Source organism: Anolis sagrei, chromosome 1 (assembly GCF_037176765.1).
Source record: "Anolis sagrei isolate rAnoSag1 chromosome 1, rAnoSag1.mat, whole genome shotgun sequence".
Taxonomy (NCBI): Eukaryota; Metazoa; Chordata; class Lepidosauria; order Squamata; family Dactyloidae; genus Anolis; species Anolis sagrei.
The window spans coordinates 136199516-136224204 of record NC_090021.1 but is presented as its reverse complement, the minus strand read 5'-3'; the positions used below and the strand labels follow the sequence as shown (position 1 = coordinate 136224204).

At 37.9% G+C, this 24689-nt stretch overlaps 1 protein-coding gene across 14 annotated transcripts in view; it reads left to right on the top strand.

Annotated features, from left to right (window-relative positions):
- PUM2 (pumilio RNA binding family member 2) overlaps positions 1-24689 on the top strand; it is a 64142-nt gene that overhangs the window by 26160 nt on the left and 13293 nt on the right. For 4 of the 14 annotated variants that reach the window (XM_060787118.2, XM_060787128.2, XM_060787108.2 and 1 more), the window contains exons 7-13: positions 470-563; positions 1365-1487; positions 3401-3543; positions 7109-7247; positions 12894-13037; positions 14883-15164; positions 18018-18254. In XM_060787118.2, the coding sequence (XP_060643101.1) occupies positions 470-563; positions 1365-1487; positions 3401-3543; positions 7109-7247; positions 12894-13037; positions 14883-15164; positions 18018-18254 (1162 nt within the window). Of the gene's footprint in view, positions 1-469; positions 564-1364; positions 1488-3400; positions 3544-7108; positions 7248-12893; positions 13038-14882; positions 15165-16106; positions 16140-18017; positions 18255-24689 lie in introns of all 14 variants that reach the window. The other 10 variants (XM_060787072.2, XM_060787081.2, XM_060787064.2 and 7 more) reach the window with 4 other exon arrangements.

The window sequence follows — 24689 nt, the reverse complement described above, 5'->3', positions numbered from 1 at the left end:
ATATGGCTGTGCAGTACTATGAGAATGCTCACAAACAATGACATTTATCCATATAACATGACAATAAGAGTCTGCTATTGGAAAAAAGGAGCTCAGTATAATTCGTCCCTTTTGTTTTTACCTGTGTTAGAGTGAGTGTTATGTTTATTTTCCTACACCAGTTTCATATCACTGCTGTGAAAGCAAAGGGATAGATAACTTCAGGTCATAGCTAAATGTTACTATGTCTCACATTAAAAGAATGGAAGAAAGCAACATAAGATTGCTATTTTAAGCAGGAGCCACATGTTGATTATAATGTGAAATTCTGTTTCAGGAGAACGAGAGACTTGTCTAAATTTAAAATTCACTCATAGTGTAAAAAGAACTCCAAAGAGCCTTTGTATGGTCTACATATAGTTCCTTGTTTAATTTATAAAAGGGGATTCACTGCAAAGTACAAAGAATTTAAATTCTTGCTTTTTCTTAGCTCTTTCAGAGGACTAATCCTCTTGCTGTCCAGCAGTTAACAGCAGCTCAACAACAACAGTATGCATTGGCAGCAGCTCAGCAACCGCACATAGGTGAGGCTTTTTAAAAGTTGGTTTGCTTCAAATGTCAAGTGAAAGTACTAGTAAAGTACTGCGTGTGTGCTTTGTTAAAAGCTTGTAAATTTGGGCTAAAAAACTTTTGACCAGTAGATATCTGAAACTATATATGTGGACTTGGTGGAAATCGTTTTGGGGTAATAATCAGTGATGATGTGTGGAGAAGGCAAGCTCTAGAAATAGATCATTCAGTTTCTTATTTCCCTTCTGTTGTGTCTGTATTCAAAAGAAATCTCTGGATTGTGTCAACTGTTGAATATATCGCTTTATTGTTTATGAATCTTGTAAACACATGAGTTGTGCACGGATTATGGTTGTATAGAATTGGGAATCCCTGTGCAGTGCAAGATTGCTGCGTCTGATTTTGGGGAGAGAGTGAAGGAGAGGAAGGAAAGAGATCGTGCCTTCTGTTCTGAAACTTTGGATATCTGATTGCCTAGATTAAGATTACAAGTATACGATCAAATGCATAGTAAATAAGATTGTATTGTAACAGTGGGTTATAGTAGGTAATGAAGTGAGATCACAAAATTCTCTGTTGGAGCTTATTTGACTTTCTAAGGTGTCAACAGTAACACAGAAATTAATATGGCTGTTGTTTGGGTGCAAACATGATAGTTAAATGAGATGTTAAAAACATTATAGTCTTATTGCGTTCTAAAGCCTCAGCAGTAGTTGATGCCATAAGTATCTAAGGCAAATGGAATATTTCTTATGGTACAATACTTCATGTGGTGTTTTTTTGTGGTGAAATTGAATCTTTTGTCACTGTAACAGGTGTATTTTCGGCAGGCTTGGCTCCAGCTGCTTTTGTGCCAAACCCGTACATTATCAGTACTGCTCCACCAGGTGCTGATCCATACACAGCAGCAGGATTAGCTGCAGCAGCTACACTGGCAGGTAAGAACAGACAGCTGCACAGATAAATTGTACTATTAGCAATGTCTAATCTAGAAAAGTTTACATATTCCTAGTGTTGGGCACCTTTCACTTTAAAGAGCTACACATGCAAACCAAGGTGGCAAAAGGCTGTTTTGCTGTTCCACATGAGTGTGCAATTTTCTTCCTTCTTATCAGTTTAATTGACTACTTTAAAACCAGGTAAACACATTTCCTTCTTAGGAAATCACAGTTGTTTTCACACTAGAAAAGTTAGATTGGACCAAGTCTGACTTATTCTCTACAGTTGTAAATATGTTTGAGATATCTTAGTATATAAACAGTTTCAAAATACTAATTTCCAGTGAATTTACAGCACTCCTTCCCTAGATATTCATGGTAGAATTGGGAAATGCATGGTTTCATGAGAAAAAGTGGGGGCGGGGAGGGGGAGCAATATTTTAACAATAAGAAAGAAAGCTCATAATAGCTTCTGATTTTTTTTTTACCTTTGTGCCATTTTACTTCCTGGGCATTTGGACGGAAAAGCTCTCCGATAAGAGACAAGTCTTTGGTCAAATGTAATTTTTATTCCTTTAAATAAAATGTTTAATTAAAATTAAAGAATAGCTGTCTCTACGGTTCTACGGTTAGTTTCTCCCTGTGTGTATCTTTGGATACTCCTCACCAAAGTGTACAAGGTAATTAAAATTAGTCCTTTGTAAAATAATTATATTCCTCAGATGACTTGTGGGAACTGAGAGAGATTTTTTTCTTTATAAGTGCTGTTTCTTTATAAGAAGGGATTGTTTGCATTATGTTAAGCTCTCTAAATTATTTTGTAGACCTGGGAAGAAAAGTATTAGGAAAACATTTCTGACAAGCATCCCCAACCTTTCTACAATCAGTGTAACCTTTGTTCCCTACTATACTTCACCTTTAGCTGTGCTTGATTTATATTCTTTATTGTGTGCTTTCAAGTCATTTCTGACTTACGATGATGCTAAGGCAATTCTATTGCAAGGTTTTTCTGGCAGAAATGGTTCAGAGGGAGTTTTCCCTGTATCTGAGACTGAGGATTTCCATAGCTGAGCAGGAATACAAACCTTAGTCTCCCAATGCCATAGCCCAGGGGTATCAAACTCATTTTCATTGGGGGCCACATTAGCACTATGGTTGCCTTCAAAAGGCCGTTGGGCAAAAGTATGATAGCTGGGACTCAATGCTAGTTGAGTGGCGTGGGTCAGAATTAGAGAAGCGAAGACATAACGTATTTGAACGTGTTTGCATACGATATCTGGGTAGCCTTAAGCACTATGCTTGGCTGTTTGTTCCCTCCCCGCCCTTTCTGTCCCCCCCCCCTTCTGGCGAGCTATCTTGCCACGACTCTGCCACACCTGCGTCTCTCACTCGCTGCACTGTCTCGGCATTGGGTCCCAACTATCATACTTTCGCCCGCCGTTGAATCCATGGACAGAGAATCCATAGATAAAGAGAACCAACCATAATTTTTTTTACAAAGTGTTTGATGTTCTTTAGTTTTTACCTAGTTTGGGTCCCAAATGTTATTGAACAACAACTCCCATCAGTTTTGTTTATCCGCCATGTGGACTGGTAGCAACATGGCAGCAGCCAAGGGAGACTACCCTCTTGACACTAAGCTGTCACTTTCCCTTCTTTGCGGAATACCCTCGACTTATCCACACAGATCATATCGAAATTCATAATTTTGGCCTCAACCTTAATTTTTACCGTAGGTTGACTTATATAGTATTAGATGTAGTATTTTTATGGCAGAATGCTAGGAATCAGCATGCCTTATGTAAACATGTAATTAATTTTGTCACAGTGGAGTCAATATTGTTCTGAAGAATTTGGAAGGTGCAACTACTACAGATGATGTTTTAAATTAAGCTTTTTATTTTTTTTATTAGGGCCAGCTGTAGTTCCTCCTCAATATTATGGAGTTCCTTGGGGAGTGTATCCAGCCAACTTGTTTCAGCAGCAAGCAGCAGCTGCAGCAAACAACACAGCCAACCAGCAGGCTGCATCACAGGCACAACAAGGACAGCAGCAGGTAAACATGTGGGACACCTTTGAAGATTATTTAAAGATATATTTGTCTTCCTGAGCAGTTTGCTACATGGCAGTGTGTGCCATTGTATTAACTTGGGTAATTCTATACACTTTGTGTATATGCCGTGGTGGACAGCGGTCTGCAGTCAGTTTGTGGCCTCGTAATTTCTACCACAAATTTCATTTCCAAAGGACTCCTCAATTTTCAGTTCTCCCCTTCTAAAGGCTGGCAGCTAGAAAAGATAAGCTACATCAGGACCTTGAAGACAGTCTCCATTTTTGACCTGGATAAAAATGAGTCTCTGTTTTCTTGTTGACTTGCTGTCTTCATCATAGCACAGATTTCAGGATCTACAGTTCTGTCAAGATCACATAAAGCAGGAAAGACCAGATAGAGGGAGGACTTGGAGAAGCTGCTAGAATAACTCCTGTTAGATTTTTCACCTAGTAAGAAGTGAAGGACTCAAGATTTACTCAAAAGTGAAAGCAATTCCTAGTTTGCGCCTTTTTCTATTATAGTCATTTTTTGGTCTCAGACTCCAATATCTTATCCAGGCAAGTTTTGGTCATTAGACTTCTTCCTTGCTACTTTTGTCAGCTGCATACCTATTTGTTCCTGGGGGCCATCTCGTTTGTCAGTCGTGGCTCAGACTTTTCCCAATTTCGTAAGAGTAACCTTATAAGATTCTGTAATTCTGGTACTAGCTAACACAGATACATTGGGTGCTCAAATTAGATAGTCCTATTAATGGGAAAGAAGTTCTGTGTCACTCACAAGAATAAAATGGTATTCAAGCTTGATCTGTCCTTATATTTTAAAATATCTCTGACCATTTACTGAGCTGAGCTTCTTCAGTTCTTTTGGTTGCCAAGCAAAGTCATGAAAGAGAAGGTGATGTGGAAAGCTGTCAAGTAACAGACTTATTGACCGCACAGATCTATTACTTGAAAAAGTACTCACTCTGCAGTAGAGTGCCCATAGCATCTTTGGCATACTGGTATCAGGAAATTGTCATTTCGACATGCCTTAGTAATTGACAGTGTTATTTATGATCTGATGTATCCAATATTTCTTAGTTCTCATATTGGGAAGGGAGTGATGGATTTAAAAACCTACTATCCTTCCCTGCTATTCTTTCCACACTTGTAGCTATGTTCCCTTGTTTGGGACAGGTGAATGCATTTCTCCTTTCAAAGCTGGTTAGGTTATTTTTAGCAGTGTTGGGGAAATGTCTCTTTTATTAGTTGACAGTTAAAATGACTGTAACAATTCCTTGACCTACTTAGTGCTTTGACCGATACTTGCTTTACAATAGAAAAGAATAGAAATATATATGTGTTCAGCATTCCCTATGAAAAACTGGGGCTATTTAGACTTAGTTTTAAATCTTATTTGAATTTATTTGTTTATTTTCATGCAAAAAAGTGCTGTTTGGATGAAGCTTGCACTAAGATGAACTACATATTTCTAGGTTGTATGTATAGTTTGACTCCCACAGGATATATGTTCATGGGCTGTATGTGGATACATGAAATTGTGGATAATAGCAAACTCTAGTGCAATGAAGTACTTCTAGCCCACAAACACCACAGAATTCTGCTAGAGAAGCAAGAAAATACTTAGGGATAACATATTTTGTCAGTTCAGTGGATATTGAGGTCATACAGTAATGATGATTTTGTACCAGTGGAAGCAATTTATTAGGATTCTGGTGATTGAGAGCATCTGGTTTTTACCACCCCACCCTATCTGTTGCAGTCCTTTACTCTACTACAGTCCATTTGAAGAACAGCTTACTCTGGGGTGGTGGGATGACTGGAATTGATGAAGATCTAGTGTCCATTTTAAGCAAGTAGATGTACTTTCTATTTACTATAAAAACACTAATGAACACAGTCTTTTGTTATTGAATGTGTTGTACAGTTCATCTTATATAACTAAAAACATTTTAAAGTGGGTTGCATTACAAAAATGTGCAACTTGGCATTATGTTATGTTACCTAGTACCTGAACTACACTGTTTTGAGGGGTTGGTTTGTGTGTGTGTGTGAGAGAGAGGGGGGGGGGGAATTTGACTAGTCTACATTGATGTCCGCCTGCAACCTTCTGTTTGGATTTCTTCATATTATTAAAAATGAATTGATGCCACTTAACCCAGTGCAGATGGAACATCACAGACTTCTGATCAGATTTAGGAGTGCTTTCTATCTCCTTTTTTCAGCATTCGTCTTGCTCTACTGTTATGTCTGGTTGATAAAAATAATGAAGGTTTACTCAGGGCATGTTCAGGAATGAGTTGCATTGGTTCAACTGGCACTGATGAATGCTAATATGCACAAGGGGGATTTACATGTAAAGCAGTTGCTTTCACAAAATAAAGCATATGCTTTCACTATAGCAGGACTATCAACACCAGCAACTCACAGCAGGATCCATGTTTAAAAGTTACAGAATATGATGGTGTCACTTGGCATTTCTTAAACTCTCTTTACTTTACATGAGGATAATTAACGAATAATAATTAAACATCTAGCTTGGGTGCATACATCACACCTTTCAATGAAGTGGGCAAAACACAACTCTCCAGTTCTTACTGAATAGTAACTCCCAATATTTGTCTTGACTGTGCTACCTGGGGCTCTAGCAACCTCTTTGCTCACCCATGGATCCACTTGTACACTCTCCTTCTAAATAGAAAGACAGAAGACAATAGAAGCTCATAATTTTAAAGAAAAAGAATGCAATTTTTTTTAAAAAGAGAGTAATCTTCTTAAGGGAAGATATACAATTTCAAATATATGCATCAATTTGTGAACTATGCAAGAGGTCAAGGAAGTGATAGTATGCATCTCTTTATCACAGGTAAAGAATGGGTTATGGGATAGAGTGCTCCTCGCCTCCCCAACCCCCTGCATTCCCCTTAGCAGTGGTTTATAATGAAATCTCCAGAAGCAAATCCCTTCTTTAACTATGGATGATATGTGCTGGGTGTGCTCAATATTTGGAACTTGGAACTCCTGTTCAATCACTTGGTTGATGTCCTAGATTTGGAGCACAGTCTGGTTTGTATCAGCTGTAGTTGACAACAGTCAAACAGTATCTGTGAGCTATATTTGAGGGTAGTGAAGCTTGAGGGTTTTCGAACTAATATTAATCTCTTCTATGTGGTTTAGGGCCAAGAAGCATTACATCTGCATTGGTCCAGTGTTCTTGTAAATAGGACTGTACCACAGAAGCCTGATCAATTATTGCATTTGTTAAAAACTCAGGGGTTAAAAATGGAAGCTATTTGTATTAGTATTTACTTACTAAAACATAGAGAATTGAGTTCCTTGCAATTTCTATCCTTCTTTTAAATGGTGCTGAACCTCTAATATGTTGACCTTGTGTTTCTTATGCCCAGAATTCTGATGTCAAAGTAGCCCACAGCTGCTACGTTTTAATTTGCTTATCCATCTTTTAAAAATACGATCCAGTGTACAAAGATGTTCCATCATTTTTATGATATAAAGCCATTTTCATACTCATGTTTTAAGCAAATAGTGTTGCCCTTGGTCTTTTGTAGGTTCTTCGTACTGGAGGAAGTCAGCGCCCTCTTACTCCCAATCAGGGACAGCAAGGGCAGCAGGCAGAGTCTCTTGCAGCAGCTGCGGCAGCAAATCCAGCTTTGGCTTTTGGTCAGGGTCTTGCCACAGGCATGCCAGGTATATAATGATGAATTAAGGAAACTAAGAAAAAAGTAACACAAAATATTCCTGAATTGCTGTTGTGATCACATAATTTGATTTAGTTGCAATCTCTTTATAATTATTTTCTTTTAGTTTGAGTTACAGCTTAAATATTATTTTCTTTACATGCATATGGTTGGCAGAATAAAGGCAGGAGGAATATTTACATATGACGGAAAAGGCCAGGGAAGAGAGTTTCCTGGCCTCTTAGCCCAGAATGTTTGTGTCTGTACTGTCCAAAAGAATTAAATCAACTACTAAGTATTAATAATGTATTTAACATACTTTTGTAAAAGCAGGCAATATAATGGCTTATATCCTGAGACATCTGAGCAACATTCTTCTTGCACAATGGCACATTACCACTTCCTTTCTGCAGTAAATTCCTCAAGAGCTTAGTTTCCAAAACCCAGCTCAATTTTTTGGGGGGTGGGTGGGATCCTAACTCAGGGCCCTTCCAGACAGGCCCTATATCCCAGGATCTGATCCCAGGTTTTATATGAGTCCGCACTTCCAGATAATCTGAGATAAACAGAAAACCTGGGATCAGATCCTGTGATACAGGGCCTGTCTGGAAGGGCCTTCACTTTCTTTATACTGTGGTACAGCACACATCTGCATGAAAGCGTGCATTGTGAGGGGATTTTGTGTTCTGCATAAATTTGTGTCACATGAATTGAGTAGCTTTTCTTTAGAACACACTTGATGCTGTAACTTCATATATCAGTGTAACTCAAATCATTGTACCACGAAGAAATGTAGCTTTCATTAATGGTGAATGTGGTAGTGAATCTTTAGTGAATCTTTAGGCAAAGGAAGAAAAGTTGCCTTTGGCAGTAAGATTGTTGGTACGTCTGTTCTGGCATACTTTAGTTGGTGGTGCTTTAAACTTAACCAAATCCATGGTAATAATACAACCTTTGCATTATTATGTTTCTCTTACCAGTTTTCCTGATGCCTTTCTAGATACAAAAGTCCTCGTAGACCAATGGGAGCTTGCTTCCAAATACTCATGAATGGTATTACATTGGTAGAGCAGGTTTAGTCGGAGGTTTCTGGGTTTGCCAGATAGTCTGCTCAGTGAGCCCCACCCCCAGTGTTTTTTTGTTTAAGATTATAGTCTTAGTATGTTGCCATCTGTAGTTGGGAAGAATTGAGGTGAGTTGCATTTTTATTTTGTTTATTTATATACGGTGCTGGGTATAGAAGAGAACAAATAGTTCTGATATGAGCCATGACTTACTTGTTTAGAGACCATTCTTGACCATTAAAAAAAAGTTTGAAGGAGTAGCACTGCCGAAAAGACGTGTGGAAACAATTGTATTTGGTTTATCTCAGTAAAATAAAGAGATAAAGGTACCAGAAGATTCATTTAACTAGATGCAATTAGATATTCTAAACAGTAGAATGACTGGAGCTTGTAATTGCTGGTTTATTTATTTACATCCTATATTTGTAACCCGCCCTTCTCACCCCCGAGGGGGGACTCAGGGCGGCCTCACAACAAGCACCGTATGATGCCATCACCATCATAAACATTCAACAAATACATTAAAACATTAAAACAGTTCATTAAAACAATTGATTAAATACGCCAGGTAAAAACCAAACCCAAGTCTGGGTTAATTCATTGTCACGAGTTGCCTTAGTCTTCTTTCCACTTACCGCTATTCACTGGTCGAACGCCTGGTCCCATAGCCAAGTCTTCAGTTTCCTTCTAAAAGACAGGAGAGAGGTGGCCAGTCTGATGTCTCTAGGGAGAGAGTTCCACAGATGGGGGGCCACTGCCGAGAAGGCCCTGTCCCCACCAATCGTGTTTGTGATATTGGTGGGATGGAGAGGAGGGCCTCTCCAGATTATCTTAAACTTCGTGATGGTTCATTAACAGGAGATACGTTTGGACAGATAGCCTGGGCCAGAACCGTTTAGGGCTTTAAAGTTTAAAACCAGCACTTTGAATTGTACTCGTAAGCTGATCAGAAGCCAGTGGAGCTGGTGTAAGAGAGGGGTTGTGTGCTCCCTGTACTCCCCTCCAGTGAACAACCTGGCTGCCAACCATTGGACTAGTTGAAGCTTCCAGGCAGTCTTCAAAGGCAGCCCCATGTAGAGTGTATTGCAGTAGTCTATTTGGAATGTAACAAGATGAAGAGAGAACAACTTTTTTTCTTTGCATAAGGTTATTAGAATATGTCAACTGTTGTCTTTCTACATTAAAGTTTTAAACAAAATGACACTTTCAATGCAACAGACAAGTGTTCTTTTTAGTTTGTTGTCATTGAATGTAGCAGTGAAATTGCCAGATTTTTTAAATTTACAGAACTCATTGCCAGTTGGGTGAGATTAAAAGTTACACTCGTGGAACACCTTCATTTAGAAGCAGCCATTCTGCTTTGCAGTGTTCTCCACAAATTTCGTCTAACATAAACATCTCTTACAGGCTCCATGCAGAAAACGTTTGCATTGACATAAAAAGCCAGGATTCTGTAGAACTCTTGTCATTGTTTGTAAGTGATGCACTACTGCTCACTATCTGTTCATTCTTGCTTGGCTTCTCCCACCCGTGGAATTGCTTATATCAGCGTTTCTCAAACTGTGCTCCACCAGGTGTTTTGGACTTTAGTTCCCAGAAATCTCAGCCAACTTACCAGCTGTTAAGAATTGTGGGAAGTGAAGTCCAAAACATCTGGAGGAGCACTGTTGAGAAACTCTGGTCTATACCATCCAAAAGGCTAGTGGCACTGGACCCATGAATGAGGCCTCCTCTCTAAATCATCCCCCAAAGCAAATGTTATGATTTTCTTTAAACAAGTTTTTTTACTTACTATATATAATCTATGAGTTAACTTCATGTTTATGTTGAGGGTAGGTTTGAGGGCCAATATTGTGGATTTTAATACAACCCATGGATAAAACAAGGGTCATTCCATAGAATGTCATCCCAGGGATCCAGCCACTTCTGGCCACCATTGCCGTTTCCCCGCCCAGGCATTCAAAAAGGCCAGAAGTGGCATCGCAACAGAGAGAGTAGTGAGGGTTGGTGCTTCTTTTTTGTTCTCCTGTGATGGATTTTTGATAGTCTACTCAGAGAAGGAGATGGTTCCTTTTTTTATATGAGTTACGGTACAGTATTTACCTTTAGCCATGAATAAGTTGATCCAGGATTTGTGGAATTGATTTTATGACTAACATTTCTAGACATATACATGGGTATATAGGGTAGGTCTAACAGGGTTAGCATATCTGAATAAATATTGCTGCTTGTAAGATTTAGATATGTTGAGATTGAGCGTCATATATAATAGCTGCTCTCTGGCCTGTTGAGATACCAAAATTTACTTTGTATTTTAGTTCTCCTCCCCCCCCCCCCCAACACACTTATATGGATGGGTGCACATACACCAGTGTCCATTCCCCCAGAGGCCCAGGCCCTATAGAAACCTTCCCCCCCAACCTGATGATTGAGGATGTAATGTAGCATCAAGACCCATACTAGACCTTTGTTTTGTTTTGATTTGATTTTTGTTTTTTTTCTTCTTCTTTGATGAATCTTTAGTATAAAGTAAGAATATGAATTCAGCTATCAACTGTGCCAGAGTCAAACTGTGATTCAGGTTCAGATATAATCCTGAGAGTGGAGTGTGGGTGCACTTTTGAGTACCTATATACTTGTAGGCATTCCTGTAGTGGGAGGAGTAATGGGAGCGATAAACCAAGTTCTGAATTACTGTTTTTTGTGAACACAACCAATTAGTTTCCTCATGCTGAATGACAGTTGAGTAACATTTAGCACACACATAATTAATGCTTCATCTTTGAGTATTGGGCACTTCCTAGTGATAACCATGTAATAAGTAATTGCTTGTGAACTCATTGCTTAGTGCAGTGTAACTTCATTTGTAAATCAGTTGCTTGTTATACTAAATGTACTGTTTATTGTCTAACAGCCTATTTTACATTCCTTACAGAAAAGCAGTAAACAGAGTGCAGTGCAAGCCTGGCCATTTGCTAGAATGTGAAAATGGTAGTGAAGGTAGTAGAACAGAATAGCCCAGTTTAGTTCTGTGTATACATTTTAACACCAATAAATATATATGATAGTTCTGTTTCTTAGAAGCCCTTTTTTAATTCTTTATATATTCCAAGCCTTTGTATAGTCATTCCCTATTTTAAGTTGGAGGGACTTGGATGCCTACAAATAAACACATAATCTCCCATATTCCTTTCTTCCTGGTTTGATATATAGTAATGAACATAATCCACTGTGTCTGCACATACAGATCTGTATGTGTGAGAGGGAATTCATATGACACAATTAAATATCTGCATGGCTTGAACATACAACAAGCCAAGAATACAGTCAAGCATCTAGAATAATAGGCTAAAACAGTTGAGGAAATGTATATTTTTGTAGAGGGAAGCAAAAACTGCTTATTTCTGAGGGTTTTTTGTTTGTTTGTTTGTTTTTTTGTCGTGTCAGGAGTGGCTTGAGAAACTGCAAGTCGCTTCTGGTGTGAGAGAATTGGCCGTCTGCAAGGACGTTGCCCAGGGGATGCCCGGATGATTTTGATGTTTTTATCATCCTTGTGGGAAGCTTCTCTCATGTCCCCGCATGAGGAGCTGGAGCTGATAGAGGGAGCTCATCCGCCTCTCCCCGGATTTGAACCTGCGACCTGTCGGTCTTCAGTCCTGCCGACACAAGGGTTTAACCCACTGCGCCACCGGGGGCTCCATTTCTGAGATTACATTTGTGAATTGCTGTTGCTCAGATCATGAATAGCCTGTGGTTTGTGGGTAAGAGAATATAAATGGGACTTCTTGGCCTTTCTAGATGAAATGTTCATAGGTCTCTTGTTTAAATTTACGCCTTCATTCGGTCCTTGGAAAACTTGTGTAAAAGAACAAGGTTGATTTGTTAGGAAATCCCGAAAAGATGTCACTACTTCATCTTTAGGGCTACTGATAATGGAAGTAGAGGACACACCTTCAGCATGATAATTTAATAATATTAAGCTGATAAATGTGACGCGAGGAGAGTATTTTTCATGATTTGGAAATCTAACTGCAAATGGCATGCTCTTGAGACTTGGTGATCAATATCAACATTTGGAATTCAAAGTGATACCATAAAGTAAAACTGACCTGCAAGTACAGATCAGTAGTATATGCCTGCCCCATATTTTCCCACCAGAGTTACTTATCTACAAGTAGTGTAATGTATCTCATCTAGAAGCATTGTTTGTGCGGCATCCCATTCCCTGGCTAGGAAAAGCAATATCGTGCAATTATATCATTGCTAGGAAGAGTCAGGGCAGGGGAGGAGGAAAGCCCTGTAACTGTGTTGACAGATTAATGATCAGATTGAGGAAGGGACCAGCACAGGGAAGATGCACACACTTGTTTGTACACTGGGATACAATTTTACAATTTTAGTCCTGGGCAAATGACTGACGTGTAATTTAAACCTCGGGAGCAAAGTTTAAGAATGAAATAAATGGATTTGGAGTAGAACTGGTTACTAATATCTAAAAAAAAACAAATCACTTTTCTTTAGCAAGATGCAAAGTAGAAGTATTGCTCGTGTAATAGAGAAGCTTACTAGAATGTGTTTTCTATATTGGTTAGGCTATCAAGTGCTTGCGCCCACGGCCTATTATGATCAGACAGGTGCCTTGGTGGTAGGTCCTGGGGCCAGAACGGGACTTGGAGCACCTGTCAGGTTGGTGGCTTCAGCACCTGTTATCATCAGTTCTGCAGCTGCACAGGCAGGTAAGTAGATCTTCCACAGTGCTCTTGCATTCCTCTGGGGGAAAATGAATTCTTATAGTAATATACTCCGCCTTTCACATTTGTGTATTTAGCTTTTGTGGATTTGATTATTTGTAGATTTGATTTAATATATTTTCGCTAGGAATCTCTAGACCCTCCACAAAATTTTGAATTAGAATTGCCATGGAGAACCTGGAAATTTTAGAGATGTGTTCTCTCAGATTTTAAAAAAGCTATTTTTTTAATTCATAGCTTTCTACTTTCACAGTTGCCATGCCTTAATCTCAATGAAAATGGAGACTACTGTAGTATTTTTCTCAGGGTTCCCCCCCCCCCCTCAAAAACTCTCAGATAGTTACTTATTAAGAAAGTTGAGACTCATTGGTAGAAATTTTTCTGTTAGTATTTGCTTAGAGTTCCCCACATCTCTACATACAAGAACATGTATGGATTATTCTCTAAAGGATTTTCATTTCCTTTGTTTTTCTCCTCAAAGCCATAAAAGGCAAATTACCACCATCTGGCTTTTATTTCTAAAGATCTTGCATCTTAAAGGTATTTCTCCCTGGAAACATCTGTGTGAACCAACAGTGACCAATCTCTGATCAGTGATATCTTACATTCATTTTTGTCAAGGCACTGTATTTCAGGCATTGCTAGTTGTAGGTATGTCTAGCCTGTAGTACATGGGCATTTCAATATACATAGTGGCAAGCCAGGAATTACTTTGTTAGTGGGAAGTGGGTCTACAACCTATGAGAATTGTTCTAATATCCAATAGGTAAACATCTCTTTAGGAAGTTCAAACATAATAGTGTTGAGGCATAGGACCCCATTTTCCCAGCGAAAATGAGTAGAGAAGAGGAGTGATAGTCCTCATAGTGCTCTAAAGCATTGGAAAGGGAAAGCAAGGAGAAATACCAAAACCAGGGGGAAAGTGATAAGACCCTCTCTGTATGTGCTAGAGCAGTGGTTCTCAACTTGTGGGTTCCCATGTGTTTTGGCCTACAACTCCAAGAAATCCCAGCCAGTTTACCAGCTGTTAGGATTTCTGGGAGTTGAAGACCAAAACATCTGGGGATCCACAAGTTGAGAACCACTGTGCTAGAGCAGTGGTTCTCCAATTTTGTCTCTCCAAATGATTTAGATTTTAGCTCCTAAAAATCCTGGTCAGGATTTCTGGCATTTGAAAGACCAAGGCCCCCTCTACACATCTGTATACAATTCAGATGATCTGATTTGAACTGGATTATATTGCTATGTAGACTCAGATAATCCAGTTCAAAGCAGATAATGTGGGTTATCTGCCTTGATATTCTGGATTACATGGCATTGTGGAAGGACCCCAAGACATGTAAAGGACAAGATGGTAAAAATTGCTGTGCTAGAAAAGTTGTGGAAAGTCAGTGCTGTGCTATTCTCTTGCACCGGCTTTTGTTGATCTATGACTCTTGGTTCCTGCTGATTCCCTGACACTTAGATCTTTCTTCCTCTGAGCTCTTTACAATTTCTGGATAGTGTTGGAAGGTTTTTTTCCCCTCTATACAGATATGCAGGAAGCATTACTCTTCAAAAAAGAAAAGTTGTTGAATTTGTACATCCATTATCATTTTAAATCAGAAGTAACATCAAATTGTACACTAAAAGCCTTTCTCTACTTAAAATGCTATGTAGCCATGATATTTTTTTCCATCACATAGATTTTTCTCTATACAGAAGTGAGCAATTTGTGGCCCTCCAAATCGTATTGGGACTACCTTTACTCAGTCCGAGGCAGCATAACCAACGTTAGGAGATTATGAAAAGACTCTGATTGCTAATGATAGTTGAAAAATTGTTTTTCAGCTGCCGCAGCGTCAGCTGGTGGAACAGCAAACAATATCACAGGAGCCACAAATGGGCTTTTTCGTCCTCTTGGTGCCCAGCCACAACAGCAGCAGCAGCAAGCAAACAACAGTCTACAATCTAATTCATTTTATGGCAACAATGCTTTGACCAATAACTCCCAGAGCAGTTCACTTTTTTCACATGGTCCTGGCCAACCAGGAAACACATCTCTTGGCTTTGGAAACAGCAGCTCCTTAGGAGCCGCTATTGGGTCAGCTCTTGGTGGATTTGGCTCATCTGGTAAGTTATTTATTTTGTAAAGACAACAGTGGAGAGGTTATATAAGTATATGTCCTGTAAATGCAACTAGGTCTGCTTTTCTCTGATAAAGTGGCCAGTAGACCCTTTCCTAGCAGCATAATTTTATCAAGGGCCTTTGTTACTGAAGGTGAGAAAGTAGCCTTTTCAGAATTACAAATGCATGTTCAGGAACATTTTGAGGAGTGACGTGAGCATTCTGTCCTCTACCACCAAGGGTACTTGCAGTGAGACAGGATGACTTTGGAAGCAAAGATCCACCATTCATATTGCTCTTTGGGCACATTGCTTCTCTGCAGAGCCAGAGCGGGGGAGGTTCTTTTGCCATTGCCTCATAATGTAGCCTGTGGTTCTCCATACACCTTGCAGTACCTTCACCTAGTGTTTTAATTGCTTTAATTCAGAGCTTAAACATTGTCATGTTGTTTTATTTTCATTGTGTAATGATATTTATTGTTTTATTCATCATGTGATAAGTCCCTTTAGAGATCAGTAGCTTTTTAGATTGTGAAGATTTTTTTGTTTTTGTTTTTGAAAAAATATCTGAATATGTGGCAAGGCACATAGGAGCAATTGTTAGTTGCTAACCTTGCATAGACAAAGGCATGTCCGAAGCCCACACAATTCAGTGCACTTTACAAAAGAATAGAAGTGAACCTGCACACTTTGATCTTGGAAAATGTCCCATGTGAAACAATTTTTATAAGTGTCTTAGACACCTTGTTAGAATGCTTCACTTCAACCGTCTCCTCAAATTAGCCTCAAAGAATCTTCATTTCAGCTGGCACATCTCTGTTTGAAACAAATAAACAAGCAGAGTGTAATCTAAGAAAAAAGCCTGATATTCAGGTCTTACAATGTTTTCATTTGAAAGCTATTCATGACAAAAATTGAGAATCACGTTCCTGTCATTTTCCTGCATAGGGAGAAGAGTATCCTTAAAACACACTTTTTATGGTAGGCTTCTGAAGTTTTTTTTCCTCCAGTAGTTTAGTATGAAGCAGATGTCTGTTTATAAAGAAAGAACATGATGTATAGTCCTACATTTTTCAGGCCTTATTTAATTGTAGCCTTATGCTATTTTACAGTTAATTCACTTTTAAAAGCAAACCCTGACTTGATTATAAATGTAAGTTTCCCAGCTATTATTTTGTTTGCAGAATTACATTAAAATGAGGATTTTAAATGCTTGTATTGATGTTGTGAGTTTTTTAAAAATCTTTTTAAAGTTTTAGGTCAGGCATTCTCAACCTGCGGCCCTCCAGCTGTTTGGGCCTCCCAACTTCCAGGAGCCCAAGCCAGCTCGTTCAGTGGTCAGGAGTTCTGGGAGTTGGGGGCCCAAACATCTGGAAGGCCACGGTTTGAGGTTACCTGTGTTTGGTAGTTGAATTATTACATTTATTTCCTATTTTCAAGGAAAGTCAAAGCCACAACCATTTATTTGGGCATTTCAGACATGCTGGATTGCTATCTACATCATACTCAGCCTGCATGACTTGTGACCATGCTGTCTGTAGATGCTGGGAATTGTAATCCAGCATATTTCGTGGGTCCTAATTAGGGAAGAGCATTTTAGGCTCACAACATTCCACTAAGTTAGATAAAATGTTCAAGACCATCCAATGAACTTGTTAATTGATATGGGATTTGAAACTGGGTTACCCATATTTAAACTAACATCAATTAATTACTGCAGCATGTACCTTAAAATAGTTGGATTCATACAGTGGAACTCTAGAAAGCTGACTTTTTAATAAGCCACAGCATTTTCTTTTTTTTTTCTGCAAAAAGCTCCCTTGACTAAACTATGCTAAAATTGATTCTAAATTAAAAGGAAATAAGGCCAATAATATATTTATATTTCTGGTGGAGTAGAAGTCTTCTCAGGCATGAAATCTGCTTCTGTGTTTTCTTTGCCACAATGAATATTGTTTTATTGTTAAGAACAAAAGGGTAAAACTGACTAACTTAACGAATAGATGAACCCCAGGATCCTTACTCATATCATCTAAAGAAAAGTAAAATCTTATAAGTCAATTTTAAATAAACCTGGCAATCAGTTTTTAAAAAAACTTTCATATGTAATGAAAATTTCTAAAACTACTTGTTTTACATTATCACTAGGCAATAAGACATTAAACTAGTTCTAAAAAGCTTCTAATTTGACTTGTACTCTGCATCTGAAAAGATCATTTTAGGACTAGCCTTCAAAAGGATAATGGACATTGGTCTTTTTGTTCCCTCCTCTGTTTTATTTAAAAGATATGACTGAGTATGGTCATTTTGCATAGTTCTGGGAAGCGCAGAACCTGGGATAATGTTTAATGGTAACTGTAGAGTAAGGTAAAATCAATTGTGTTAGAGCCCGTCACGAACAATAATCCTACAGCATGTATGAACCACCACTGAGTTGGAGTAGGGTTGGGATTGGGGTTGCCTTTCAAAATAGTACAGCTGGGGAGGAATGAGGGGAATTGTTCACATAAATGATTTGAACTTGATATTCAGCCTCATTTGTTCATATTAACAACACAGTATGACATGCCTGACTATTGGTCCCAAAGCCTGACTCCAGAATATCAAATATTATAAAAATGTTGCTAAGTCTTGAATGTTCAAGACTTGGAGATCCTTTGAGTTCTTCCTTATTTGAGGAATGATTGTATTCATTTTGTGATTTATTAACTCATGTGTGATTATCACAGTAATTGTCTTTAGAATAATTTGATTGTTATAATTATTGTGATCACATCTGTTATTGCCCAGCTGTAGGTTGGGGCTAGGTTTTCTTTGGTTGACACTGTATGTAATAGGGTCTTTTTATTTCTTCTTCAGTTGGCAGTTCTGCAAGTAGTAGTGCCACAAGGAGAGAGTCTCTATCTACTAGTTCTGACTTGTACAAAAGATCTAGTAGCAGCCTAGCACCCATAGGGCAGCCATTTTACAATAGTCTGGGATTTTCCTCCTCTCCAAGCCCAATAGGCATGCCTCTGCCAAGCCAAACTCCAGGACATTCACTTACGCCACCGCCATCACTTTCATCACATGGATCCTCATCCAGTTTGCATTTAGGTAAAAAAAACAAAGCCCTTTTTGTTTGTATATGTATGTGTGTATATGTATTTTTATATGTATATCAATATTTTATGTTGGGTTAAAGATGTCAATTTGCATCTTCAGTAAAGTTTGTTGTATAGTGGACTTAATCCCTATTTGTTGATCAGTGCAGTCAAATCGTGCTGATGTGGCCATTGCAGGGGGTCACTTGTGGGAACAACAACTTTCTCCATACAACCCTTGCATTTTTGCCACATAAAAATAAAGCTTGGTATTTAGGGGAAATATGATTGGGTTGTTGTTACTGTGTTGTTGGTGTTGTTGTTGTTGTATGACAGGCAAAGATATATTTTTCCTGTATTTGTGTTGAACATATGTCTGCTTTTATGGAGTCAGCTTTAGGCTAATGTTTAGTGCATGGTAATAATACCAGTTTTACATCTTTGTTAAAGAAAAACTTAAAGCAAAATTTCCAGAATTTAGACTATAGTGTGAACCATTTGGTTCATGAATTCACATTAAGTCTTTTAGGACCTCACTTTCAAAATGCATAAACTAATAATATAAAAATCTGTGAGGGCAATAGTAATACTTAGTTTATAATGCATCTTTTCCATTACACCTGCTGCATCAGTAATACTTGCATATTTCAGCCAGTGAAATGCATGCTGGCGTTTTGGTTTTTTTAAAAAAAGATTTAACTTAATTGCATTTTATAATTACATACTTTGTGAGACATATTTTGCAATTTGTAACCACACCTTTCCTTTTACTAGTTTTATACCTAGTGGAAGTGAAATGTATAGTAATTTTGTATGCTTCACACTATTGAATTTTTTTGTTATTGGACATTTTGCTAGAAAAGAGATCTAAAATTAGTTACAATAAATACTTCGAAATGTCACATGTTGTAGCTGTCTTGAAATTCTCATATCACCCAAATAATTCCTTTTATTCCTTCCCAGTGTTATAGTCAGGTAGGATTTGGGCATATATATTGGCCCTGTTTAAATTGTGTTCCTGGCTGCATTTAAAAAACAATATATGTTACACCTTATTTACAGAAGTAGTGTCACCATATCTTGATTTCTCCCTAAGTTAAATGATAAGTTTCACTTGGATTCATTTTTTGTGTTTCATAGTCTGTAGATCAGTAGTTCTCAAGCTGTAGGTCCCTAGGTGTTTTGGCCTACACCTCCCAGAAATCCCAGCCAGTTTACCAGCTATTTGGATTTCTGGGAATTGAAGGCCAAAGCATCTGGGGATCCACAGGTTGAGAACCACTGCTATTTAGTGAATTGCTTTAATTATTTGCAATGATGAAAATATTATGGATATTAAAGGTTTTGAATTTAGGAACATCAGACTATAAGAGTTGCATGGTTTAGAGCCCGGTTTTGCTGTTTATCATATAAAATTTGTCACTTGGGAAATTTTTCTTACACTCTTTGTAATGAGGGGAATCAGGCTATGCTGCATCTGAATGCATCTTTCCCCAGAAGCAGTGGAAGCCTTCTGTTGCATTTCATGTAAGAATTCCCCTTTCATTGTAACACAATGGCTGACAGTCACAGAATTCAGCATATGTAAACACTTATTATTTCCCAGTAGAAGCCTTGGCATATCTGCAGAAATGCTGTTGCTAAAGATAGGGATTTCTCTTCACCTTTGTGTGATTCAGTATACTCATATATAGGTCTAGAATTTTTAGACAAGAAAATCAACCCAAAAAATCTGGGTCGATTTATCCACAGGTCAGTGTGAGTACTGTACCTTAAGTGAACCATCCTCTTCTCTGAGTAGAGTGCTGAAAGACAAGAGCTTAGTTCCCTCTACTCTGTCTACCATGGTACCACTTATGGTCTTTTCAAATGCCTGGGCTGGGAAATGGTAGCAGTGGCTAGGGACAGCTGACCCTCTGAGGCAACGTTGATGCTTTCCCATGAATTATCCACAAGTCATATAAAAATTGCTAATTTGGCCCCCAAACCTATCCTCAACTTATACATAAAGTTGACTTACATGGTAATTTAGGAAGATTCAGACAGAAGAGAAAGTCAGCAAAACATCCTACTGTAAATGAAGGACTTACAATTCTGCAGATATTTCTAGTTTCCAGACTAGATTAAATCAAAACATGGGATGTTACTCCAAAAACATAGAGGGGACTCATTGCATTTTTCTCATTTGCAGCGATGGCCAGCCAGATCATTATCTTTGGTGGATCTAGTGATACAACTTTCTGCATTAAGCATTAATTATATGTGAACATCCCCAAAACCATTTTTAAAGGAATCATAGAGTTGGAAAAGACCTCATGGGCCATCCAGTCCAATCCCCTGCAAAAAGCAGAAAGTCCCCCCACACTTATTCCTTTCCAGAACCTGGCAAATGGCTGCAACCTCTATTCCATTATGGAAACTTTCCAGTCTTTCTTTATACCAGAATTCAAACTATGTGGAACATAGCTTTTATGAAAAACCAATAAAGCCTCAGAAAGTGTCTTAGCCATTTGGAGAACATACTTGTGTCCTGTACACTTCTGATAATTCATGTAAAGACCTGGAACACAATGCTCACTGCCGTAGCCAGTAGTGAATAATGCAGGGGTCCTTGTTGTGAAGGAAAGGAATGAATAGGGATATTTAAAAAAAAATATTTACCATAGGGAATAATATTTGGTGGCTGTTACCACAATTCAATGTAATAATTCCAAGTAAAGTACTATATTCTAGCATGTTGCCCTCAAGCTTTGGGTGAGATGTTTTTATTCTCTGAATTAAGAACAAAAGTTGATTTATAACCTGCCTAAAGTAAATGAATCAAGCATTCCCTTAGTTTTCATAGTTTGGTTCATTCTTCTGGTAAGTCACAGAAGGAGCAAAATAGTAATATCAGGCATATCCTGGATGCTGGACAACTTGAACTCAACACCTTCTATAGCTTCTTATATATAATCATGCTTTGACTGAAACAGTGCTAAATATACCTTTGTAGCTCTATGGGCTCAAGCTTTAAAATCAATTGTATAAGGTCTAAATATGAAATGTCTTATCTGGAAATTGAAACCAGCAACCAATACATGTTCTGTAGCTTTTCATGCTTGATTAGTGTGACTCATTTCACATTTTTAAATTGCTATTCATTCCAGAGAGTGGCTAGTTTCCAAATGATACGATTCTCTCGCCTAATGGAATTTTAAAAGTGATTATTTATTTATTTCTCTGAATAGAGAGGCTACAAATTCAGAAAAATACTTATTATAAACATAGAGACATTTTAGGAGATATTTTTATTCTCTGTCTAAAAGTCACTTGTTCTAGACAATTTATTGGAAAATACCCAATCAAATTTTAAAATAAAGTGAATTATAACTATAGCATTTTTACGTTTGAATTTTAAAACACATTTGAGGATGTTAAATGTATATGAGGCTACTGAACATGATACATTTTTAGGCTTCCATATTTTTAGGAACGCACACTGTTTGAAATTATTGTAGCTTTTTGACTAAATGAGCCACAGGTGTTTCCTGCAAAAATAGCTTACTCCTGGTATCTTAATGAATGAATTTATTTTTATTAAGTAGCTTCTGTATTCTAGGCTGGATCCAGGTTTTCTGCTAGCAGGAACACATTTTATCTAGGTTGCTCTGGTTGATTAAAAGAAATTGAAGAAGTGGTTTCCCCCAGTTTTTTCCCATGCAGCTTCTAACATTTCCTTCTCTCACATCCCAAAATGGATGAGACAGATGCTAAAGTTTTATGGATGATTTCTTAATCTTAAAGAAAGCATTGGCATTTGCCATTTAGTAGAGAATAATTATAATAATCTTGGAAAATATTTCTAGCTACCATCAAAATTATGGATCAAACCTGGAATCTCTTACATAATTTTTTAAAACTTTTACCATGTGGATAAAGGCACCAATATCACCAAAAAGTCCTTATTGTTTTATCCTGTTGTAGAGAAAATATGGAGACAGAGCTATTGCTTATAACTTTTCCCAGCATTTATGCTTACTTGCTGTTAGTAAGCCTTACTTTTCCCCATGTTCACTTTAATAGATACCCTGTTGCCACCTCTGTTAGGATTATGTCTGCTATTATGTTGCTATGGTCTTTCTTTCCATAAAGTTGGAACAAATGTGTTCATAGGATTCATGTCCCTCATACAGACCCATATGGTAGATGAATTTCTTATGGAGGTGGTGGTGACCAATATTTTAGCTGACTCTTTTATGTTAAGCTTTATAAAAGATTGAAGCAGGGCTCTTTTTTCTTTTCTTTTTTTTTCTTTTTTTTTTTTTTTTTTTTTGGTAGTAGTGAGAGCAAGTTTACGTCTGTTCATTGTCTATGAGTAGCTGCCAAATATTAAAAGAAAAATTGTTTCCAGGGACACTTTTCCAAATAAATAAGATGTGATTTATTCCCTGAAAAATTACAGATCTGGTCATGCACCATTTATCTACAGTCAATTAATTGAAACTGATGGGAAATATAACTACTTTGCCTCGGTGGCTTTGGGTTTTTTTAAAAACAAAAATGTGTGCAAGGTATTCCTAATTTTTATGCCTTGATTGTGTGCGCTAATTCCACTGTGAAGTTATTTGGATCTAAATTCTAACAGTCATAATTCAAGCTGAAAACAAGAAAACTTTTGTGTAGCTCATTAATATGAGCTTTAGCTGTTATGTGTTAGAATTTAAAAAAAAGGAAATAACAGTTTCTTGTTCTTATTAAGCAAATTCTGCTGCCACCTTGTGGCCTTCAGAATGTTACTACATTCAGTCGAATACCTACATTCCCAGATAATTTTCCCAATGTCTGGATTAATTTCACTGCAGAATGTTCCCCAGATTTCAGGCATATCTGCAGAACAAGAGATTGACATGCTCCTTCAAAGATGAGCACAGAAGAAATCTTCTCAATGTTATCTGATAATACCAAGTTATGTCTCCCTTCTGTGTCTTCTTTTTCAGTGGATATTGAACGAATGCAAAATTAATGTGCTTTTTTTTTCAAAACTATGTCCCATGTGCATTACCTGTCCTGGTCTTTAAAACAATCTAGATAATCTATACAAAATAAAGCCAGAAGAGTCTGTGTGGTTTGAAAGTCTAGATATGAGGGTCGAGGAAGTCACAACTGGAGATTTCCTAAAAGAATGTAGGTTTTCCTATTACTTTTTTCCAGTGCACAAATAGGCTTTTCTAAATTTCCAAGTGAGTTGAGTGAGCTGATGCATTAACATGGAGTGTGGCCTACAGGGAAGACATTCAACAGACATTTGAAATACTTTCTTTGTTTAGGCAGAAGCACTTTCTGGCCATGTCTCTCAAAACATTTTGATGCCATCCTTTCTTAAAACTTCAGCTTCTTAATTTGTATGGCAACCTTTTGCTGTATGCAGGAATGATTTTTTGTATATATTGATTGCTGTGTCGAGCAATATTCATCTCATTTACTTAATTTTGATGCCCTAAAATTCTTTTAAATATAAGAATGCAACCCCCCCCCCCAGCAAACTATATTGCATAAAACAATAAACATAATAATTTGGGATTTCATACCATTAGAAGGGCCCCTGTCGGCCATCAAATCCAACCCGCTCATCAGTGAAGGGTCTCCAGCTAAACCACCCCCAGTATATAGTTGTTCAACCTTTTTTTTTTAGGACTGTCAGAGGAGATCCCAACCCCCACCATTCTGAACAATTGGTTTCATTGCAGAACCACTCTTACTGTCAAATAGTTCCTTCTAATGTCCAGTCAAAATTTATCCTTTAATTTAAAACTATTAAACTTGTTTCTACTCTCTGGAGCCGCAAAGAATGAACCTGCACAATCATCACTGTTACGGCCTTTATGCTGTTTAAAAATGCAGTTATGCTACCCTTAGTCTTCTCTTCAAGCTGAACATATTCTCCTACCTTTCCTTATATGTTTTGTTCTCCATACCTCTTATCATCTTTGTTATGTTTCTTTGAATCCAGCTCTTCCTTCTTAAAATGAGGTGTCCAGAACTGAATGTAGCATTCCAGGTGAAGCCTGATCAACACAGGATATTGTGCGACTGTTACTTTCCTCAACCTGGAAGCTATCCAGGCTAAAATTGGATTGAAACAAGCTTCCACTTTAGGAAATTTTCCTCAACCCCATTTCCAGGGACCCCCTCATTGCTCAGCACCCCAAATTATTTACCGGGGCCCTTTGACACTAAGGGAGATTGTAGAGGTAGGGGGATGGAGATGAAGATATCAGCTTTCACAAGAACTATTATAACTGCTAGTCTGTTAATGGGATAAAAATGTGCCCGTTTCCCTTTCTCTCTTTTTTGGGCATTGTGGAGGTTGGTATTTCCATTCTTCCTCTGTAGTGCCTAAAATCCTCATTCCATTCTTACCATACACAGCATGGATACCAGTGCTGAAATCTCCAGAGGACCCCAA